Source organism: Pagrus major, chromosome 8, assembly GCF_040436345.1.
Source record: "Pagrus major chromosome 8, Pma_NU_1.0".
Taxonomy (NCBI): domain Eukaryota; kingdom Metazoa; phylum Chordata; class Actinopteri; order Spariformes; family Sparidae; genus Pagrus; species Pagrus major.
In genome coordinates, this window is record NC_133222.1 from 11,343,082 (window position 1) to 11,367,797 (window position 24,716).

The 24,716-nt window shown below is 43.5% G+C and overlaps 1 protein-coding gene across 1 annotated transcript in view; it reads left to right on the forward strand.

Moving 5' to 3' along the window:
• otud7a (OTU deubiquitinase 7A) overlaps positions 1-19,520 on the forward strand; it is a 46,222-nt gene extending 26,702 nt beyond the window's left edge. Inside the window, exons 4-13 of the mRNA XM_073471450.1 lie at positions 716-901; positions 1,003-1,221; positions 3,962-4,063; positions 4,570-4,697; positions 5,357-5,469; positions 7,859-7,986; positions 8,082-8,231; positions 15,198-15,312; positions 15,904-15,988; positions 16,349-19,520. Of these exons, the coding sequence (XP_073327551.1) occupies positions 716-901; positions 1,003-1,221; positions 3,962-4,063; positions 4,570-4,697; positions 5,357-5,469; positions 7,859-7,986; positions 8,082-8,231; positions 15,198-15,312; positions 15,904-15,988; positions 16,349-17,917 (2,795 nt within the window). The 3' untranslated portion in view covers positions 17,918-19,520. The remainder of the gene's footprint in view (positions 1-715; positions 902-1,002; positions 1,222-3,961; positions 4,064-4,569; positions 4,698-5,356; positions 5,470-7,858; positions 7,987-8,081; positions 8,232-15,197; positions 15,313-15,903; positions 15,989-16,348) is intronic.
• The last annotated feature ends 5,196 nt before the right edge of the window (positions 19,521-24,716 follow it).

Consider the following 24,716-nt stretch of genomic DNA (forward strand, 5'->3'; position numbering starts at 1 on the left):
AGTCGATGTGAGTTTTATAAGGACTGTTTTGCAGATAGTTCCTGTGGCATCACGAGAAGGCACGCTGAGTTATAATAAGGCTGAGGCTTGACTTGTGTCTCTTAAACCTGCGAGGGAGTTCTGTTAGAAACACCCAGAGGAGACTTCTGTGTGTGTGTTGATGGCGTGCATCTGTAAGCAGTGTGTGGGTCCCTCCTGCACATCAGGATATTGCTGTCACTCTGTTAACGGATCTGTCTCCCGTCACTATCTTCATTGTTGTGGCACCGCCCAACCTCAACCTCTAGTTGTTGTCTGTATGTTGCAGCATCAGGCCGTTGATCTGCTTTATTTTAGATTTTCTAAACATCTCTGAATTCATCAGTGTATATTTCATGTATCAAGGAATCTGAGCTAGTTTGATCAGTTACTTGTAGGGAATCTGGCTTTTTTACAGCATACTCAGCAGATTTTACCCCCATTGTCCTCATCATTTTCTGCTATTGGTAGCATATTATGGGTTACTCACCAGGAGATAACCCTGTTTACTGTAAACTGCATTGAACAGTGTCCTGTTGCACCAGAAAAACGGCACATTTTGATGTGTGGGAACATAACTGTTGATATTTTTGAATGCGAATCGGAAAAAGAATCACGTATGTTGATGAGCAACATTTATCCTTGATATTCATAATCAGTGTTGACGTGCAATCAACCAGATCTTTGCGTCCCGCAGGTAAAAACTGGGACCTCAGTGCTGCTCTAAATGATTACGAGGAGCTCAGGCAGGTCCACACTGCCAACCTGCCGCAGGTCTTCAACGAGGGCCGCTACTACAAGCAGCCAGAGACACGTGACACACCTACCCATGTCAGCAAGATCGACAGGCCGTGTGCACAGAAGCAGGAGGACAATGCACAAGGTACGAGACGCCGCTACGACACCATATTATCGCCTTGACAGTTTTGTTTTTCTTCACTTGCCTGCCACTCATCAATTCTTCTCCCTTCTTGTCCCCTCTAGAGAAGCGACTGTCCCGCGGGATCTCCCACGCCAGCTCTGCTATCGTCTCCCTGGCGAGGCTGCAGGTGGCCAATGAGTGTACCAGCGAGCAGTTCCCTCTTGAGATGCCCATCTACACATTCCAGCTACCAGACCTCAGCGTGTACAGCGAGGACTTCAGGAGCTTTATAGAGAGAGACCTGATAGAGCAGTCCACCATGATGGCTCTGGAGCAGGCCGGTGAGTATTACAGGATATATTATACCATAGTACGTCTCCCGCTACTGATATGAGATGTGTAACAAAAATCGTATGCATTTCATCGTATTCTTTATTTAGATTACACTGAAATGCAGCACAGAGCAGAACCCAATGAGGGACGCCTGTAATGTAGACAGAGACGTAGAGGGTGAGACAGAGCAGATCAGAGAGGAAGCATCATCTGGAAGCAAGACGACAACAGCTAATTCAAAGCATCCAGGATCCCAAAGGATTCATCTCCCAGCTGAAGCTTTGAACTAACGGAGAGAAAACTAGTTAGTGAAGTTTCAAATCTTCCTGCAGATTTCCCCGCACAGAGACTGCAGAGATCGTAAAGCCTTCCTCACCTAATTCAGTGCCAAATCAGGAAACAGTGAACCGAGAAGAACATTGGGACACTTAAATATATTGACCTTCATATTTCTATATTTCCTAAACACATAAATAAGTCTCAGTCTTTTCAACAGTGGCTTAACCAAGCAGAAGATAGTGTCTGATCTCGAGTGATAAGTGAATTTATATACGCATCATAATCTGCTGAGACACTCTGATAAAATATGTATCTCTGCAATTAAGAAAAGGTAAGATAAAGTACAACTGGGTGCTCTGGTAGCTCACTTGGTTGAGCGTGTACCTCGTGTACAATGAGTCCCCAGCTGCCCTGTCCAATAAGAAATGTACATAAAGTCAGAAAAAATAATAAAAATGAAATAAAGTACAACAACCAGGTGTGTATGAGCTTCACTCTACTGGTGATTCAATCTCAACCAGCATATGGATCAGTCTCATCCCATCATCTATCATAATAACACTATATACGACATAACTAAAACTCACTGGGATGTAGCAGTTTCCCGTGTTTCTAGAAATTGAACTTCGATATCCACCGTTTGAAAAAGAGAGAAATGCAGAAAACATCTGCATTTTCAGCCCATCTACACCGAGGGGTAAATCATTCAGAGCCTCTTCTGTGTTTACTGTTGTTAAATAAATGATGCAGTCAGATCACCCCAGGCTCAGAGCAGCGAGGCTGCCTGCAGTACAGCAGCGTGCCGTGCCCAGGGCTGTGAAGCAGTCGTCTCTCCCTCAGGGACTTGGGCAGGGCGGTGATGGAGCACAAGCTGGAGAAACTGTAAGAGTCAGGCTGAGTCGGCCTGTGCTAATCATTGCTTTTGAGGCTAATTACAGTGCGCTTGTTGGATGATTGTTCTCAGAGGGCAGTTACTGGTAGAGAAGCTGACCACATCTCCCCCCTCTGAGCGGCCCGTTATTTAGAAATAATGTGCTGTACAACTTTTTCATGAACCCGTGTCCTGAGACTTATCTATTTAGAGCTACTTTATTGGTCCCATTATATCTAAATTAGACTTGCTATGAACCTATAGATGTTTTTATCTTATTTCCCCACCCATAGCACCTGTTAGACCTGTTATTTGACCCTCATGTCAAATAAACGTCTCTTATTGAAAGGTCTCCCCCCTCTTTTGGTAGATTATATTCTTCTCTTCTTACAGATGTTTGGCTGGGTTAGGAATATATGTTGTTGTTGGCCCGTGGAGCCCAATGACACATTACGTTGGACTAGGAACGATTATTCAAATAATTGCCATTAAGAATTTTACTGATTTAAAAACTGTATTAACTGACATCAGAGATGGGTACAAATACATCAGTATTTACAAAGTACAAAGGTAGACACACAGAGACACACACACAAATCTTCAGGACAGAGTACATGCTAACATTTCATCAGAGCATGGAGGAAAATGGAAGTCGTTATGGTGAAAAATAACCATAAGTTTCATACAATTAACAGTTCAAACTGCGGTTACAGTTTCTGTCGTTTACATATGTTTTCATATTTCGAAACTTGTTCAGAGAAAAGTATTTGAAACTGAAGTCATCATGACGTGTCATGACACCTATGTGGCTGACATGACCAAAATAAATTGGTGAAATTGAGATGAGTCAACTCTGTCCTGAGGATTTGCGTGTGTGCTAAGATTATACCTTTGGGTAATCAGCAGTTGACACATATGAACTTGGTTTAGCACAAAGATTAACCACATCAAAGTGTCTTGTTACACATTACTTCCTTATCAAATATATCCAAATGAAATACAAATTATTGGCGTGAGAAATTGTATTTAATTAGATAGAGTGATTTGTAATTTAAAAAATATATTTTAAAAAATACACTATACCAACTGCTCATTTTATATTTTAGCCATTTCGTAGAGTCAGTATGTTGTTGGATGTTGTTGGGCCAGTTGTTGAATAGCAACAGATGGACCGCAGCAATTACAATTAAGTAACTGTTTTGTGTTATTTAGTTCATCATTCAAGTAACTTTGTGTTTATTTGTTCTTTTAACGCCTAATGTAGCATACTCTGATTTTGCATAAACATGGATGAAGTCAGTGATTAAAACAGTTGGAAAAAACATCCAACATTTTCCATTCATTATTGATTAACTGCTAATTATTTGTTAAGGCAGCCGACTATCAGTTAGAGAAATTGCTTTAATTTTGCATCCCTAAATTGGACCATACAATAAAATTTGACTCAGGAATCTTATCACCAATCTTTTTTGTGTGTTTTTGACTAAATTACGAGAACGCTGAATTGAAAACGTATCGCAGCAAATGTGTTGAGTGTGTTTTCTCCCTTCTGTATCTCAATTGAGTTCACAGCCTCTTTACTTTGTACGTGTATGCAGGTCGTCTGAACTGGTGGTCCACCATGTGCACCAGCTGTAAGAAGCTGCTTCCTCTAGCCACCACAGGGGATGGAAACTGCCTGCTGCACGCTGCCTCTTTAGGTGAGCTACTCATGCACATTTGCAGTCTATTTAACATATAGTATGAGCATAGCATCCATCAGGATTTCTTGCTGTGGAACAACTCGGTGTCACAGCTGTCTCATAACAGCGCCTGTGCTGCGTCACAGCTGCTGGAGGGGAGGGAGAGAGATAGCTGACCTATACGTTGCAGGAAATTGTCAGCTGCAATGTTCAGGGGGGTAGCAGTGTATTCAGGTCCCTGCTGAAGGAGACTGTTGCCTCCCCAGTGTGAGGACTGCTGGAGCAGCACAGGAGCCGTCAGGGTTAGAGGCACCAGAGCTAACGTAATCTACCCTGACAGTTAGACAACTAAAGCCCTTTGATGAGCGATGAAAGGCATTTTTAGACATGAAGTTAAAGAGCTGAGGTCATCTCAGTATGATTTTATAGCTGCAGTTAAGAAATCCAACCTCTTGTTTTAGCCAGCCATCTTGTGTGTGTTATCCTAACATGCGATAAAGATGTTGTGTGTCTGTGTTGATCAGGGATGTGGGGCTTCCATGACAGAGACCTGATGCTGAGGAAATCCCTGTACACCATGATGAAGAGCGGAGCAGAGAGAGACGCTCTGAAGAGGAGGTGGAGGTGGCAGCAAACCCAACAGAACAAGGAGGTTCGGAGAGCTTCCGTCTTCACGCCACAACCTCTAAATGCATCACATCCTCTTTCAGCTAATGACATGTTGATAAGCGGAGGGATGAGCCGCTCGTAGCCTCGGTTAATAAGCGCTGATTTCAGCTTCCTCGCCGCGGTCACACATGTGGATTTTTGCTGCGAGGAATAAGTCTTTCTATGATACCAAGTGTGCATTAGCAGCAGTGCTGCTAATACTGGCAATCCTCTGAACCTCCTATCCCTTCTCTAGATGTTCATGGATTAAAGCATTTGCTAATCTATTAGAAAATGGTGTCACCAAAGATAGCTCAGGCAAAGAAGTAGTCCAGATGCTCATGTTTTAATAAATGCCTGAGGCGTCCTGGTGGCCCAGTGATCTGAGACACATCACATGTAAACTTGGTGTCCTGGTTATGAATATGGCCAGGGACCTTTGTTGCATGTCATTTACATTTCTCTATTAACCCATGTTTCCTCTCTCTCCAAAATATTCATTAACAGCAAAAAGAAAAGATACCTATATGATGCATCAAGCTTCGGGGAACAGCCTTCTAGATGCAGACCAAAATAGAAAAATTGAATAATAATAGGGATTGTGTGGGCGAGCATCAGCACGTGCTTACCATAATTTCCATTTGTGTGCGTGTGTTTGTGCAGTCGGGGCTGGTGTACACCGAGGAGGAGTGGGAGAGAGAGTGGAACGAGCTGCTGAAGTTGGCCTCCAGTGAGCCTCGCACTCACCTCAGCAAAAACGGCAACACCAGCGGAGGGTAAGCTGTTTCGGCTCACATTTATCCCCAAAGAAACGGCTGCTGGGGCCTCGTCCTGAACTCCCGAGACACGACACATATTACTTTACTTTAATCAGAATCAGAATCATCGTGTAAGTTGGAGAGAAGGAAGCAGCAGTAGGGAGCCTCGCTGCTCTCATAATGCATCACACATTACAGCGTTACAGCTGAAATGCTGCAGGAGGCCCACGATTAAAACAAAAGTGACCTTCTCACTAAGATGGATTTGTCAGGGAAACTCATTGTTCCCACTCGGACTGTTGCTCTTTCAAATTGCTTCCTTGATTCAGTAACAGTCTGGGAGCTCTCATGTGAGACGGTGCCATCTACTGGACGCCACCAGTATTAATCATTTCTGCAGGCTCCCCTGAGCTGTAGGTTGCTTTTAGCCGCAGCAGGTGATGTGATCCGTGCACCCCCCTGTTGCATAAACAACTGTAAGAGTGGGTTTATCTCAGGCTGCAGAGGCAGATTGGAAACTAACTCTGGTTTCCTCCTACGCACAGAAACCTTGTGGTTTGTCTCTTGTTTCCATTTTCGCTGAAATAAACATACATACTTTCTCAGGTATAGCAGCTGCTTCCTCGGTTTAATTCGATGGTGAACAGAGAGACTCATTAAGGTTTCTGCTGTAGATTGACATGTCATTTAATTATATAAAATGCAGTTTAAGCAGGTTGTGGTTGCCTGCTTATCAGTGTTTCAGCGTTGTCTTTTTAATTCACTGTTATTCCATTAAAGAGCGTAATTTGCTAATTTGGTCTGGTGGTTTTAACCTCTCGTTGAGTTTGACTGTAATACAGTAATCAGGTTAGGGATGTTTGATGGTCCTAGTGCGAGATGAGCCCCTAAATAGGATGAGTGGGATTCACATATTAAGAGGCTCTTTATTAGAGTGAATTTGGCAGCGTGGCTGTTTGTGTGGCTGACAACTTAATTGTTGCACATCCCCTGGTTCCCTGGTGGTTGCACGCCTGAGAGCTCTGCCTCTGCTTTTTTTCTCTCTCTGCTTCACCCCCCGCTCCCTCTTTCTCTCTTCCGCTCTCTTTCATTCAAAGAGATAAAAACAGACGGATCTCCGCGCATTGTTGTCCTTGTCTTTTAAAGATAGACAGAGGGGGAAAATGGATCTGAGTTAATAGCGTTAGATTACACAGGCACGTAATTAGCAGGAACATTTATTAGGGATCAACTGATGTGTTTTTTTTCAGGTACCGATACTGATAGCTATTATTAGTAATCAAGGACACTGATTATAGATACTTAGAACCAACAAAAAAGAAAATCTTGGTGTCCAAATTTACAATAACAAGTGATGGAATGTATGTACAATTTACTCAAGTACTGTGCCTAAACTACAAGGAACTTTTAATTGGTTATCAAACAGTCATGACCTACATAAGCAAACAAGACTATCAGTAGATGATTGGATATGTCAATGTATTTGTTCTAGTTATTCTTAATGATGTGCACCTGGGTCATAAAATTAAAACTATTTTTTATAGCCGAGTGCTGAGGATGAATTGATCTGTCTGGTGGTACGGTACCAAAATAAAGTTTACTTTCTTTCACCGTCCCCATATATATATATATATATATATATATATATATATATACCCAGAGTGTTTCTGGGGAAAAACACAACTTTATAACTTGATTCACTGATTTGGGTGAAAATATTTTCTGGTGTCTTCTGGCTAGCTTAACTTGTTGCTAATGTAACTGCTAACCTGCTGCACCAACAACAAGTCAAACCCCAGCGGCCTGTTCTTACAGGGAACATGTAACTATGCTGAATAAAGTAGCACTCCGCTAGCCGCTTCATGTGAACTTTAAAAAATGTCTTTCTTTCACTCGCTTTCAAAACAAATGCGCATGCCAGCATTATAGGTGGTGATCATACCACTCATGACCACAATCATTAAAAAATGGAAGTTCCTTGAAGCAGCTTTAAGTACAATTTAGAGATATGTATACCTTACTTGAGTATTTCCATTTTACGCTACTTTATACTTCCACTGTACTACATTATTACTGATGTGTGACCAATCATATAGTGCTGTGGGTGGGATATTGAGTGGTGATTACAGACAAGAAGCTGGCTGCATCAGAGCCAAAGCAGCGCATTTTTTATTTAATTTATTTTAGCGGCAATTGGACATAAGAAACCCATTCATCACTCAATAGGAAAACTGCTGAATATAGATCAGATTATCTCTGCTAATAGATAAGATAATCAGTCTATCCCTAACGTTTACCATTTGGGCTGCTTTTCGTATTGGTCAGTACCAGTTCAGGAAATTGTCATAGTCCCACTGTGATACAAGTTTTATTATATTTATTGTTTTTTTTTGTATGTTTTTTTCAGGGTTGATAACTCTGAGGATCCGGTCTATGAGAGTCTGGAGGAGTTCCATGTATTTGTGCTGGCCCATGTGTTACGCAGGCCAATTGTAGTGGTGGCTGACACGATGCTCAGAGACTCGGGAGGGGAAGGTAGACTAACTGCATCATGCCTCCATCTTCTACATTACAGTAGAATAAGCACTGGACTGTCTGACACTAGACGTGGTGTTCTTACTGTATTCCAGCGTTTGCTCCCATCCCGTTCGGAGGGCTCTATCTGCCTCTGGAGGTGCCTCCGAGCCGCTGTCACTGCTCCCCTCTGGTCCTGGCCTACGATCAGGCTCACTTCTCTGCGCTGGTGTCCATGGAGCAGAGAGACCAGCAGCGAGAGCAAGGTAGGCGATTGTACATCATCACATTCTTTAATTTTGAATTCTTTATTTTTGAAAAGGGAAAATGTACCTTAACCAACAAACAAACAATCTATCAATCACACAAATGTGACCCTCCATGCATCCGAGTTAACAGAACCATTAGTTTTCAATGGCAGCCCCGCTACACCTGATGTTAATGGGCATCCTATAATGAATAAAAATAATAGATAAAAACACTTTCAAAATGCTGGTGGCATCCGCAGATTGATGTGTGAGATACAAACCTTTTCTTGACTTTTTGCTCTGAAAAAAAAGTTTTGCTCACTGTAATGTTCAATAGTCAGAGGTGGAAGTCAGAAGTCAAAGATCTCTTACTTAATTAAATGTAGCAACGCCACAGTGTAGAAGAAGTACTCTGTTACTAGTAAAGGCCTGCATTCAAAATTGTACTCAAGCAAAAATACAAAAGTATTAGCATTAAAAATATACTTAAAGCACCAAAAGTAAAGTATAGTAACACATAGCAGAATATCCCATCTCAGAATAATGTATGTATTATATTATTATATTGATGCATTGATGTGTACATCACGTTAATGTTGCAGCTGATAAACGTAGGTATAACTTTCTTACCATATATGCAACTTGGTAGCTTGTAAATTCCACCAAGGGATCAAAGAAGTTTTAATTTAACCAAAACAATACATTATAATCGATTTGTTGATTATTTTTCGAATTATTAATCTGAATCCGCAAAGTAACTAGTGTGTAGTGTAGTAAAAAGTACAGTATTTGCCCCTTCAAATTGAAGTGGTGAACAAGTGGAGTACAATAAGATGATTGCAATTAGCGTTAGTGAATTTGTAATAAGGCCCATATAAGTGCTCTTAAGATGCTTATTAACATTATTAAGAGTTAATAAGACTGTGTAAGTGTAAATAATAGCATCATAAACATGTTTATTGTTGGATTATAAGACATTTATAAGCACTAAACTTTGTTAACAGTTTGCAGACTGCTTAAGAGCATTGATAAAAGAGTTTCTTAAAAAGAAATCAAATAAAACATTATAAAAACACAATAATTGAATTGTTTAAATGCACCCATATTTGTAATACACATATTGTGAGTCGTGATATACAAAAAAATATATATAAAAATATGAATGCAGTTGCACGCAGATACTGGATTGCACAGGGGACAAACAGAGATTGCGCAGGATGGTTGTTATTATAAGGTAGCAAAAATGGATGTACTTTATTACAAGTGCCTCAAACTGTACTTAAGTTCAGTACTTGAGGAAATGCAATTAGTTACTTTTTACTACTGGCAATAGTTAAGTTAGGTAATAGTTAGGCAGCCTTTGCTTTTAACTTGGGTAGATCGCGCGAATGAGGGCGAGTGGTCTGCCTGTCCTGCGGGAGGTGAATAATGTATGAGACAGCCGTCTAATTACCTGTGATCCATTATTAAAACGGGCCGGTTGGCAGCAGGAAGTAGGGAGTGGCCAACATGGAGGGAAAGTGGACAGCAGGCTCCTTCCTCGTGACTTTTTGAGCTTTGACCAAATCATGCAAGCCTGTATGTTACTGTATGTCTACATTTCTCCATCTGGAGTCGCTCTTGGTTGAATTTAGTTTGTTCCAGCTGGTGCGTCTGTTTCTGCGTAGGACTCTGACATGGTGCCGTGTGGAACATATTGATTGTGTTGCATTGTGGCGAGGGAGTGTTGATTTTCCATTTTGTTGAGTGACTCTTGTTTTTGTGTTGTTTCGCTCGCTCAGATGCCAGTGTTCCCACTCCGGATGCGTTGCTTATTCTCGAGGTCAGAGTAATCCTCACATGGAGTTCCTTTAATTGACAAATAGAGAGGATCTCCTTGACAACCAGTCTTAGTAGTCACAGCACTCTTCTGTATCTGACTCAGTGGGTGGAACTCTCTTGTCATTTGCGTGGGAAGCCGGCCAACTCTGTCTCTTTTTCTCACTCTGAAATACAAATGCACTTGCGCAAACTGTTTCTTTCTTCCTCTCTCTGTCTTCTTCCTTCTCTTGTACTTTTCCGAGTATGCAATGTCCTATTCTCAGGCCCGTAGACACCAACCTAGCTATTAAGTCTGGGTAGGACCACTGCAGACAGACATGATTACTAACCTGCCATCCCTGCCCTGAAGTATTCCCCTTTTATGCCACCAGTTCATCAAAGCCAGCCTACGTAACTGTTCAGCACTCCCACTGTAGTTTGTTTTAGTGTGGCAGAGGGGGTTCTCTTTTTGTCCACCAGATGGTGCATATGTCCAAAGAACTGTAGCGGTAGCTCGATCACAACACCACTGCATGACTGTACTTTTTCATTCTGGTACACTGTGTCCTGTGATAGGATCAGAGTGCGTTTTGTCTGCAGTCTCTCTCCAGGATGTTATGAAAACACTTGTATGCTTAGCTTGGTGCATTTGTTTTTCATCTGATGAATCATCTTGCACTGGAATGATACAATGTGCAGCTTCTGCTTTGCTTTTCCTGCATGTAAGAGGTGTAGTTTTATGTTTTATTTGTTTGCATTTTCTTTTTATTCCTGCATTTGGCTGAACAGATGCCAGACAAACAGACAGACAGACAGACAGGCAGGCAGAGGGTCAGACGGACGGACCTAATCTTCCACTGCCAATTAGGGCAGAGTAGCCCCAGCCGGCCCCTAAGCCCTGACCACATCACCACATATGGGCAGAGTCCCGGGCTGCAAACCAACCCTCTCTCCTGACAGTCGGGCCAATGTGTGCTCGTCTCAGGTGGAGGCTCGCTCTCAGTTTCCCCCGGCATGGCGCAGAGCATCCGAGAGGTCGTTGGCTCTGTGTGTGTTCAGGTGCCAGAGGCTGAGTTAGAATACTGGCTCTTTCTTCAGCCCTCTGTATGGAAGATTATAGCAAAGCCCCCCCCCCCCCCGCTCCCGCTAGTAACCTGAATCTAAACCACACTGACACATCACGCCACTGCCCCTTTAATGGCCTGTGTGCGTGGCTGTATAGATGGTGAAGAGTGAAAAAAAACAAGGGAGGGGTGAGTGAGGTTGGAGGTTATTGCTTAGGATCAAAACTTTATTTTTTTTTCTGAGTGGTTTTTATTACTAAGGTAGTCAGGTGAACTCGGGTTTGTTTTCTATCAGCCCACTGCTGCTCACCTGCTGTGTAATAATGACTGGCTCCTCAGTAGACGCCTGCTGGCCGTCTCTTTTATCAGCTTGTTTGTGCTCCTGTGGTTAAACGACGTATGAGTGGAACTGGCCCTCTAGGAAAAAACTCTGGAGCTATTTCAAGCTCTGGTCCCAATACCAAAACACTTCCAGGTTTTCCTTGGCATCCCCTCATCAACCCTCTAACACCCATTTGAATGAAGGACTTTTACACCTTCTACACAAAGACCACCTACATAACAGTGCAGCTCTGGACAGGTTTCACTCTCCATCTATTAAAGACACCCAGTGTATTACACCTCATGCAGTCAGCGTAATTAATTCAATATGGGCGATGAGGATTAAAATGCTATTTGTTGTGGTTTTTATGTGTTGTTCCAAATGCGATGCTCTTGTAATTACCACCCTGGTTCCGCTGTTAAAAATCTGTGGCAAAAAAAAAAAGCCCAGGCTTGTTTATATGCATGACTGCTGTTTACTCTGGTGAATTGGGCCCTTTAAGTCTGCAGCTGTGCAGAGTGACCAAAGTCAGGAATTCAAATTTGTGCATTTTCCAGACAGTACAAATTGTTCTTGAATCGCAAAACAGAGGAAACATTGGCTCAGTGTTGCTGCTGTGAATCAAAGCTTGTAATGGGTGACTTTGTCCTCAGAAAGGGAGTCAAAGAGGCGAATCTTCTCTCTTTCTGCCCTCATCACACAAGGCACGAAGTACTTGACATGATCACATTGCACAAATTAAAAAAAGGATATTTATGTCCAATCAAATCACGTGATTAAAGTATTAGAGAGGTTATCTACCTCATTTCAAACAGCTGCTTCCTCACAGGTTACACCCAAGTTTCCTCCCCGTTCTCCCCATCTGCATCCCTGTGAATCAAAGATGCAAAGTGAGCAAGGCAAGGCGGGCTAACAGCTATGTTGCTGAGTACACATCTCGCATACCACAGAGGGCTATGATGTCATCCATGCATAAGCTATGGGAATCGGTCATTCAAGGACAACAAAACAAGGCTGCCAACAGGGATCGTAAATACATTACAGCACACTTTAGTCCCCCAGAGCTCAATTGGCAGTGTTGAGTCTCTGAATCTGGACCAGGCCCAAGCAGGAACAACAGCGTACACACACACACACACACACACAGCACTTCGGAATGGCGAGAAAGGAGGACAGCTGCATCGTGGGAGCCAGGACGCCACCTCACAGACCTCAGCTGCCTGCTGCATGACCCGAGTGGGAACTGAGTGGGAGCTGGTCCACTGTCCTCTGTTCGCCTGTGTATGTTTGTGATTATGACTGAATTTTTCTGGGCAAGAATGTTTTAGGAAAGAGTTGTCTTCAAGAAAACCTCTCTTTTTTCTTCTTCCCAGTTTTCAGAGTTGCCATGCCACCGGTGTCATTACAGTGGCCTCTGTGGGTACAGGCATGAGTCATGCTTTTTTTTAGGTGGAAGGTGTAAAATGCATGGTAATTTGCAGGTGTGACGCAAAAGCAGCCTTGACATTTTCGGACAGACGAAGCCTGGTCTGTCAGCAGCTATATTAGTAATATATTTACTCAGCTGATGGAATTTGTTTGCCGAGCAGCTAATGGTGTCAGATATAAATAAGTGATCATCTTAGCAGTGCTAGTGTGGGCGTGGCTGCACTAATTCTGTTTCAAGAACACAAGGCATCACCACAATGCTGTACCGCCACTAGTTTGACACTAAACATCATGAATCATGTACTTTGTACACCTACACAGAGGTGCTCAAAAAGAAAAACACAAGAAGGAGAGAGTTTGACCTGCAGTTTCATCAGGAACACAGAGGGGGCCGTTGCTGCTGGTGTCTGTGTCTCAATGAAGCCTGCAGAGCAGAGCAGCCTATTGGCAGTGGAAGAATTGATGAGGCTGGGTGGAGACTGTATCTTCCATCTGGGGCTGACAGCGAAGGCTGGAATGTCCTCAGCCTGAACAGCCTGCCTCTCTCTGCTGTCATGTGGACAACAGCCCCCACACACTAGGTAGCCCGAGGAGAGCTGTCATGCGGGCCAGTGGGGTCGAGCTAGTCCTACTCGCGCTTTTGTTTTGAAAGGCAGCCATGCACTCATCATACTACAACACGTACACGCCCGCACTGTGCACATACTGTAAGCACGCCTCCCACGAGAGGAAGCCCGGGTGGGTGTCTGTTTTGTGTTCTGAGTCCAGTGATTAATGTTGAAAACCTCTTCCTGCTTGTAAGTAGCTGATCCTATCAGCGGGCTATGAATGAAATTATTTCAGCACTCCTGCTCTTATTCTGTACTGCTGCGTCTGATTGCACTCTATTACTATACTAAATCATCATCTACAGCAACTCAATGTAAATCTCATCATACCATGGTCAGTAGTAGTACTAATATTAGCACAGGGATGGTTCCAGTTTGTCTTGTTTTTGTAGTTTTGGCCTTCACTCTTCCTGGTAATGATAACACTGGACCCTAAAAAGAAGTCAGACAGGTCAAGAAACATAGACAGCTTTTAAAAACACCCGCAGGTTAGCCAAACTTACTTGCAAGAGAGAGCAAGAGTTCCAGTGTTGTACGGACCCAAAAGTCATACTTAAAAAGAAAAAAGTAAAAGTAAAGACATTGTGTTAAAATATTACTTGAGGGCTTGAGAGTCACCCATACAATTAGTACTTGAGTAAAAGTTTTAAAGCATCTAATATTTAATGTATTTAAGTATCGAAAGAAATTTTCTGGCAATAAATTTATTAAAGTAACAAAAGTAAAAGTAAACTGTACATATGTTTATTGTATATGTGTGTATATACTGTATACTATGAGTTGACTGATTATTGGATCCGATATATCTGTTGTTGAGTTTTTATGTGATTGCCGATAAAGTTACTTAATTTGAAAATGCACAACTTTGGCTGTCATGTAGCGTGCATACTTTGAAGTTTGAAGTTATCAAATGAATGGAGTGATGTGTCAGGAAACAGTAGAAAGCAGCATGGACCCCAGTGTCACTGCTACGCTGGCTACTTTTCTTTGACTTCGGTCTCTCCTTCAAACTCAGTGCCAACAGTGTTTGGGCGCTGCTTGAGCAGAGACAGATGTAAAAGTCTTTACACTCCAACATCCAGGACTTCACCCCGCATCACAGCGTCACACCAAAAAAAGGGGCGAGAATTAGTGTGTCGACCTGGGTGTCATTTTTCCATCACTGCTGATCAGAGCTGGAGCCAGTCAACACCCATAATTACTGCAGAATCATTTGACCAGGAATAAATTCCTCTTGTGTCCTTTCCCACTAAAGAGGAAGGCCAGATGTTAGTAGGGGTTTTTGTCTAGTTTGAAAGATGTACCAGTAGCTATGTTGGAACTTTCAGCCAGTTGTAACAAACCAGATCTTCCTAACGTTATAAATTTGTTTACACTTGACGAGCGATGCAAGCGCAGAAGCTACAGTGACCCAGGACATGGAGCAGTCTGTGTTATAAAAGAAGCAATCAAGTTGAAGCTTTAGAGAGCCACTGAGCCTCTTCTCCGTCTGGATGACTCAGTAGGAGTGACACCCCCACTGGTCACGGTTGCTTCTCTGCCTAAAAAATAGATGGCAGATAGAATACAGACACGGTATATCTTACCCTACGCTGATAGGCATCTGGGATAATTAACGTGGCATTATTCTAGTGTGTCATTATGGTGTCACTTCAGCTCTGACGCCACGGTGGTCTTGTGAGGGGAAACGCGTGGCGTGCAACGTAGCGTCCGGTGGTAAAGCTTGACCAAACTAACCTTCTGATAATCTCATCTCTTCCAGCTGTTATCCCTTTGACCGACTCGGAGCACAAGCTGCTGGCACTCCATTTTGCTGTGGACCCTGGCAGGGACTGGGAGTGGGGGAGGGACGACAACGATAATACCAAGCTAGCCAAGTAAGTCCCGTATAGTATATCACGGGGTGTTGATACTTATCAACAGAGCTCACACAGAGGCGCTGATTATTAAAGCAGGGTGAGAGGGGTAAAAACTGCAGGCGAAGGCAGTTCTGTTAGTCTACCCACAAGGCTGCATGTGGGGGATTTAACTCTGATTATGGGCTCCGGGCTCAGGTCACTTCAAAGAGTGAGCAGAGAGAGAACAAATTGTGAGTCACGTCAGTCATCCATAGGGTTTCCCAGGAACGGCCTCACTAAAGCAGCAACACCCTCTCTGAGTTTAGCAAAGAGTTTATGTAAGGGTTTCTGTTTCACATTCCTGCCAGTCAGGGGGTTAGCTTATCCTCTAACAAGCTGCAGTACGAACAGTGCAGATGTACAGAGTAGAGATGCTCAAACCACTTCACTAATACCACCTCTTTATATGACCCTTAATGCATTGCAGGCGTGGTTCGGTTCTGGAAAATGTCATAACCAGAGCCATAAATGTGCTTTATGTGCTATTAGGTTTTAGTAAAATTGCTTGTCGCATGTCAACTGTGTTGTACCGCTGCCTGATGTTAATTGCATCTACATCTTCTCCCGCAGTCTCATCTTGTCTCTGGAGGCCAAACTCAACCTGCTGCACAACTACATGAATGTAACATGGATCCGAATTCCATCTGAAACAAGGGTAACTTGTTCTCACGCATGTGTCTTGTTCGTCATGGTGGGTTTAGCTCTGGAGAGACTCCTCCATGCCAGATGTTATTGAAACCGCCAGTTCAATCAATCAATTTTATTTACTGTCAGAGTCCAATAATCTCAGGCATTCATGTGTTTGTCCTGATTATGAATCATCAGCCAGCGAAGCTCTGTTTTAGTGTTTTCTGGTGAATTTGTCTGGAATACATTGGGAGTCCTTCAAAGCGATCCACTCATAAACTCATAAACATATTGAATAATCTCTTCAATGTCGTGTCCTCAAGACATTATTACTTGTGTTCTGTGTTTTCTTCATTGCTGTAATGTGTTTGTGTGTTTCTCTGTGCAGGCTCCCTTGGCTCAGCCAGAGTCTCCCACAGCCTCTGCAGGTGAGGATGTCCAGTCTCTAGCTGAGTCCATGGACTCTGACCGCGAGTCTGTTGGCAGCAACTCAAACGTCAACAGCGGCAAGCCTAGCAAGGAGAAGGACAAAGACAAGCAGCGCAAGGACAAGGACAAGAGCCGGGCTGATTCTGTAGCCAACAAACTGGGTAGCTTTAGCAAAACCTTGGGGATCAAGTTGAAGAAGAACATGGGAGGTCTGGGTGGCCTCGTGCACGGCAAAATGAACAAATCTAACTCTGGCTCAGGGCGCAACGGGGAGAACGGAGGGGAGAAGACGAAGAAGAAGGAGTCCAAAGCAAACAAGGGAAGCAAGGAGGAGTCGGGCCAGTCAGCCAGCTCCACCTCTTCTGAGAAGGCCACAAGCCCCTCTCCTACAGATAGAGACAGACCCTCCAGCTCCTCCCCCACCGAGAGACAGGACAGTGCAGGGAGAGTCTTAGGGGACAAGACCTTGGAAAACTGGAAATACAGCACTGATGTCAAGCTCAGCCTCAACATCCTGCGGGCTGCCATGCAGGGGGAGCGCAAGTTCATCTTTGCAGGCCTCCTCCTCACCAGCCATCGACACCAGTTCCACGAGGAGATGATCAGCTACTACCTGACCAACGCCCAGGAGCGCTTCAGCCAGGAGCAGGAGCAGAAGAGGAAGGAGGCCGAGAAGAAGCCCCCCGCCACCACTGAGGTGGTCGTGAAGAAGCCAGAGCACGAGAGTGTCTTCCAGAGGGAGAGATCGGACAGCTCGCCTCCGGAGAGCTGCTCTCCTGTCCTGCCCCACCATACTCACACCTACAACCACAACTCACAGCCCCCACTGGGTCTCAAGATGCAGGGCAGGAACAGTCCCACTCCTGCAGCCCCTCTTGTTTCTATCCCAGTCCCTCCTCTCACCCCGCCAATAACTTCCCACCACGTCTCCCACCCAGCCCCAGCCCCTGCGCCTTACTCTTCCCCCAGTATTGGTGCTAAGAGACCTGGGCCCGTACCTGTGTCCGCCCACTACAGCCATACACCGCCCATCCAGAGGCACAGCGTGATTCACTTACAAGATGTCAACATGCAATCCTCCATCTTCCAGGATGACCCCTATAAGCCTGTTGTGGGCACCCTAAAGACATGCGCCACCTACCCCCAGCAGAACCGCTCACTCTCATCCCAGAGTTACAGCCCTGCTCGCCTGTCGGGGGTCCGCACTGTTAACACCATAGAGACGCTGTCCTACAACATGCCTGGCGAACACAAGTCCCACACCTACACCAACGGATTTGACGCGGGAGACATTCAGGACTGCCTGGAGTTTGCTGATGAGGACAACTCGTCTCACACCTGGCTCAACCAAGACAAAACCAAAGGGCGGAGCACTGGAAGCCCTTTGTACTGCTTTCAGCAGCGCCGCTGCAAGAGGGAGAACTGCTCCTTCTACGGCAGGCCAGAGACAGACAACTACTGCTCCTACTGCTACAGAGAGGAGCTGAAACGCAGGGAGAGAGAGAGCAAAGTGCAGAGGCCTGCATAGCCATCACAGCCACTTCAGCCACTTGTCAGCAAGGCCGCGGGAGACTTGAGGGAACTACACCATCTGCACTCTGCATTTAGAACAACATGGTGGCAAACATTTTCCTATTTTGTTGAAGAATGCTCTTGTATTCCTGTCACCCTTCCCTTGTTAGTAAAGATTCTTACTTTATGATGGGGGAAGCAGAACTTGAAACAGTGAGCAGCTTTGGCCAGAAATTGTGCTATTTTGTTTATTTGGGGTTTTTTTCTGTCTCATCGAACTTAGTCTTTTACTTGTTTTAGAGTAAAAGTCATCTCTCTGTGATGTAAATTTCTGTATGTTGAGGGAAAGTTCTTTATTTTTCAAAGTACTAAAGATTTGCATCTCATCAGGAGGGAACATTTTAGCTCTTTTAATCAGTTTGAATGCAATACCTCTGCTTGGTTCTTCAAAAATCTCTGTGGAAAAATTTGTTGTTTTGCAATCAAAAGAAATTTAACGGGAGATCAATATTAGACTTTAAAGCAATAAATTGGTGATTTTTGCTACACCCTCTCCCAATTTTGTCTATGCACCAATAATATAGTTACTGTAGGTTAACTGTGTCTTGTAAATTGTAAAGGATTGTCACGGTGTGCTTTTGTAAACAAATTTGAACTACAGGAATTAAAAATGTGTAAGCATTATAGATTGTAATGTTGGATTAGGATGAAATGTACAACTATCTCATTTGTTAAGTGTACTTTTGTTCTTACCACGGTGCAAAGGTTTGCTGTGTCACAATTGGACTCAAAATATCGTGTAAGATATCATTTCACACTTTTGCCCGTCTGACGACCACAAGCACTGCCAAACTGGCTTCTTAAAAAAAAACAAAAAAAACTATGATTCAAATTTTCTATTTTTTTGTGGCAAGCACCGAACAATGTGCATAGGATGAATTGCTTCTCAAATATGCAGTGTTTATGGTGTGTTTTCTCCGAGTCGCCTGTTAACTACTATTCGGTCAGTGTGTTAGATGAGAAGAATTGTGGGTAGCGAGAGCAGGCCGATGCGTATTTGTCTGAAGTGTGATTACGTGTCTGTTCCCCCCTAAACACACAACACAATGTGCAATCATGCTACTAGCACTATGTGGTGACCTGCAGTATAGATGTGTCACCGGTCCAGTGTGAGATTGTCTGTTCTTCTTCCATATCTAGAGGCCGTTTAAAAGAAGCACCTGCTGCTAAGAGCACCTCAAGCCTTTTGTGATCATCAGTGCTTTAACCAATCAGTGGGTTTGTAAAACCCCGGGCCTCCAAGTGCTTTCTGCTCATTCGACATGACTACTGTAAAGACGCAGTGTTTGTGTTGCTGTTTGTTCTGGTGATGCTTGGATAATGTACCATGCTGTCCTTAACTAAGTGTGTCCTGGCCAAGGATGTCCACTGCTCCCTGGGTTCGCTTCTGTCTCTCTCCTGTACACACTGCAGTGTTGCTCCTCTTTGTTTCTATGTGACCAGTTCATGGACTCTCACCATGTTAGGACTGTAAGATATGATTTTGTATTCCTTTAAGAGTTTTACACTACTTTAAATTATTAATTTGCACATTAGGTACAGATGTAAATATGAAAAAAAAAAATAGTTTATTGTTACAAACATGGTGTGTCTGTGTCATTTTTGTTATCTCCAAGGAGGTCGTCATGAGAAATCTAGAGATTATAGATTACATTTTCAGGTTGTGGACTGTTTAGTTGATACTGTGTTCTGACAGTTTAAAGTTATTTATAAGAGGTCATGTTTAGGTTTTTCTTAACCCAGGTAAGAATACAATACACTTTTTGCTATCTCGCCTCAAACAAAAGATAAAAGGTTCAAATCACTGCATTAGTGTACCATTTTTGATTTTTAATAATTGTATTTTTCACTTTCACCTGAACGCAGAGTGGTGATCAACAGACATAGCTGCGAACAGGAGGATCTGAGGGTCAGAGTTCTCTGTCCTGATTGGGTAAAGTGGGCAGGGATACCAGAAAATGTCTCCTCTCTTTTAATGCATGAGCAGAGTGTTGATAACCAAACACTCTTAAAACAGTGATTACTGTTTGAATATATAGCTATTATACACTTACACTATCACTTACTGCAGCTTCAATGGGGTCTCTTCTGAGCCGACACCCATCGTTCATCCAAGTTTTGTGGAAATCTGTTCAGTAGTTTTTGTGTAAACCTGCTGACAAACAAACAAACGGAAAGGCGAAGCCGTAACCTTGGCGGAGGTAATAATGTGAACATTAAAGCATAAAAACATTTTCTATTAGACACCCAAAATAAATTGAGCTGAAAATGAAAAGTCAAATGTGACGCAGAAGAGAGATTTTTTATTGCAAATGTGGGTCAAGCTCCACAGAAAGGCTAAATCCCACAATTCCCAGAATGCAAATTATTTTTTTTCCAATTATAAAATCCTTCTGCTGTGTTTTAAACTCCATGCCTCAAGTTTATAACTGTACAGTACACCCTATGTCAACTAAACTGACCTTCATGTGTAAAATCAGTGCAGTGCCCCTTTAAGAGGCTATATGAATTTTTAGAAAAGGACACTTTTGATGGTTATTTATAAGACTCAGCATTGGAAAAAAGGTAATTAATCTTGTTTTGAATGAGTCAAGCTAAACAGAATGAGGGGAAAATTTCCACCGAAATCGGTCTGAGGTTACAGAGTTGAGATTCTTGGGAGTGAACTGCCAAGTAGGGCAGCATTCCAGACTGAGAGCTGTAACTCTGCCGTATTCCTCCAGAGACACTCCTACACTGGCAGGAGGATTGAAGCCACGCAGCGAAACAGGCTTTCGAAAAGCAGCAGAAAATCTGCAAGTGCTTTCATGTGAAGTGTCCTCCATCCCTGCTATGGTTAAATCTGGTCAGGGCTTGCCGCATGTGAGCATAAGTCACATGTCAAGATAGTATCAAGCACTACATGAGTAAAATGGCTCGTAGAGAGCGTTTTAATGATTTATTTTTCACTGCAGAGGGGTAAAGATGAATTTAATTACAGCTAAATTTAATCTTCAAAGCTTGTGAGAATAACAAGAGTAGGAAGGGTTTCAAAAGCTGTTACTAAAGGCTTCCAGTCTGTTTATCATTACTGCTTTTACACACACAGTCATGAGTTTGAAAATATATACAAAGTCTTCAGGGTTGTTTGTCGAATGGTCTGTACCACTATAGTGCTGACTTAAAGGGACAGTTCACATATTTCTAGCCATGGATTTGGGGAGGGGTGTAAGGAGACTGCGTACAGGGTCCAGGATATGTGCTACGCCCCTGAAACAGCACTACTGGTAAGTGGAAAAATATTTAAATTCTTTGAATAGCTCAACCATTGGATGTATTGTTATGCAATTTTGTACAAACATTCATTTTTTTCCCCCTGCAAATGAATCGTAATGACTGTGGCGACCCTTTCACTTTTCATCTAGCACTGCTACCAGGCGGTCGAAGATTTCACTTATCTGGTAAAATATCTCAACAGTGGTGATCCTCCGCCGTTTCCTCTTGCCATGTGGTTCACATTTGTGGTTTTGAGTAAAATGTCCCGACAACAATCGGACGAATCTCCGTAAAATCTCATGCAGACACTCATTTCCTCCTAAGGATGAGTTGTAACTTTGGTGTTCCCTTAAAGGATAAGTTCACTCAAAAGTGAAAATTCAGTCATTGTGTACTCATGCCAGAAGTTTCAGTGAACAAAACACTTCTGGAGCTTCACAGGAAAACAACATTGCAACATCCTCCCAAACAACTTAAGCAGATGATTAACTTGTTTAACAGCTTGTTTAGCGTAAACCAATTCTCCAGAAGCCCCGAGATCCCAGATAGATTGGAAAAGACATTACTCACACTCTTTTTAAAGACAAATTCTTCACTGAAGCGACTAAGCTAAAAATAACAAAACTTCAACTGACTTTCCATCCCTACGGGGGTGAGTAGATTATGATTATGAATGATTATGAATGAATTTTCATGTTTGAGTGAACTTGAGAGAAAAGTGACCAGATGACTGCTAAACATTCACATCTGCCTCAGCTGTACTTGTTCAGCACTAATTAGCAAATGTTAGCATGCTAACACGCTAACCCAGTGTTTTGTTTTGTTTTTCTGGCATGCTCCCCTTCAAAATCTAAAAAAAAAAAAAAGTTCATACACTGACAATGAAAACAAAGATAAGCAAAGCAACACAAAAGGGGTCGAAGTTGAATTTTAGTTGAATAAATGTCACTCTGAAAGAAAATGAAACCCGCTGACAGAGGAGGCAAAGAAGTTGAAGAGGAAGAGGTAAGACAGGAGTGAACAGACGGGCGTTCGCTAGTTGGGGAGCACACCAGTGTTGTGTCAAAGCTGGTATGTTTTTCCCCTCGGTGGACTCAAGACGGCTCAAAACTGGCGTCCTTTCTTCAAGATCAGTAAGTAACAAAACCTGCCTACTTTCTACTAAAACCAGGTGTCAAACTTGGATTCTTTAACTTGTTTTATGCTTTGGACGGCAGGCTAGCCAGGCTGCTAGCAGTAGCTATGTTGCTAATACTGTGTTTGCGACAGCGGTGCCCGCAGTGACACCACATTGAAGCGCTAGGAGAGGGGAAAGTTGAAAAAGTTGTCTGTTTCTTCTTTAAACTTAGTTTCACTTGACATTTTTAGCCCTCAACTCCACCCCTGCCGCCCGCACTGCGCTAACTAAAGATGATGCAGGGTAAACACTTTAGCACGTTAGCACGCAGCTCACAGCAGCACAGTGCCAAAGTACCGCCTCAGAGAGCTGCTAGCATGACTGTAGACCCAAAGGTCTTGTTAAACTATAATACACCCACAGATATTTAGACACGTGGAGAGAAACAATGGCCCTGACACAAAGTGAAATGAAGTGTAAACAGAGTAACAAATCAAATTCTGACCCTCTGTCAAAACTCATAAGCTCTAAAAGATTACATTCATTTTAAAAAGTGTTTTTAATAGAGTACGAGTATGAGGTAAAATTAGCCGCGGCTTTTTCAAGCGTCTACAGTCGGTACAGTAGCAGCTGACTGAGTTGGTGTAGTGAGAGTGAGAGGAGAAGGTTGTTCAGTGGGCAGCAGCCTGTTATGTGTGGGATGAATTGCATGCTTCAGAGTGAGCGTACAGTCTCGTGACTGTGGGCTAGACTCACTCCTCCAACTGTTGCCCCACACTGCAGGTCACGGTTGTGGACCGTGGCTGCTAATAATATGGAATGACTTGTTAGGTTTTGAGGATGAATTACATCTCCACGTGACGTCCGATGTTAGTCACACAATGGCACACGAGGGCCCCTTTCTCCAGAGCAATGTATCCCGGGCTCTTGTATCGCTGCGTCTTCCATAACAAGTGCTGAATGAGACAGAGTGCATTGTCTTCTTTCTCGGATCCGCTTTTCTCAGAATTTCCTTTTGAATTTGCATGAGGGACCTCCCTTTGCTTTTTCAAAGCAACAAAGAGCTCCATCAGGCATACAGCAGTCGTTTGGCAGGCCTCTCATCCTCTCAAACAGCGCAGCACAGCCTCCATATTGTCAAATTCGCTCAACTCTTTGCAAACTAAGGATATAGAAAATTCTACCCTGCTTCTTTATTTCCCTTTCAGATGCATCTGTCTCCTTTCTCACACAATTAGAAGCCATTAGAGGCCTTAAAGCAACACAATACTTCATAAATATTGATTTTTATGGTAAACAGTTGTCTCATTAAGACGGGGAAATTAAACGTGGCACAATAACGCACATCCATGGGTACATAAACTGAATATTTATGTCCTCTTTGGACTATTCTCGTCATCTATTCTTGTCGGCCGGATTGTAAACCACTCTACCTGACAGTATTTACAGTGCTGTTGTGTTTCGAGCAGGTTGCTGGCTTTGATGCCTCTGCTGCAGTGAGTAGTAATGCCAAACTCTCCCCCCCACCCCCCACCTCCCATAGCTAAGCCTTGTTCTCAGCCAGTGCCAGCCTCCAATATCTGAGCTCATCCCACCCGCTCTGCAGGATCTAGCGCCAGCCCTGCCATGCACTGCACTCGAGAGTGGGTGGCATCACATGGCCCTTCAGCCTGCCTTCTGGGGCTTGGCATGGAGGAAGAGGGACGTACACACACACACAGGCCTCTGTGTGATTAGGACCACTGCTGCTGCTGACCACATCTCTCCCTCTTTTTCTGTGGATTAATTCCACCGAGTCTTAAAGTCAACGATGCCCACACACCTCAGTGGAGCAGAGACCCTTTCCAGCCCACAATGCCTCCCACGCTCTAGACTTTGAGTGTGTCTAGGTTGGGCGCACCAATCAGCGCAGGGTAACACCACCCACCCACCCACCGCCTCATCCTCATCTTCAATCCCTCTCACACGCTGTACTGTACTATTCCCTCAGACAATGCATTCAAAATAACTTGTGGTTCTGGCCAAAAAAAACCTGAGTTTACTCTGCGTACAGAAGTTCATCTGGAGACTGGGTGCGCAGGAGCTGATAATCCAAAAGAAAAGGTGTGACTGACGAGATAAATCAGTCAAACTGAAACCACCTCCTCCGCCCCCACATCCTGTCAGCAGGGTGATACCAGCAGAGATGTGCTCTCACTGCTCATATAACTGTCTGTACTTTGCCCCGCATCTGCAGCAATATAAGTCACTACAGAGGGGAAAATGTGTCATCTTGAGAATCAACACGTGACTGAAAGACGTGCAAGCCAGAGAGAATATGTGCCTCACCCACACAACTAGCACAACTCGAGATCTTTCTTGTAATACGGCGAGATATGTGTGA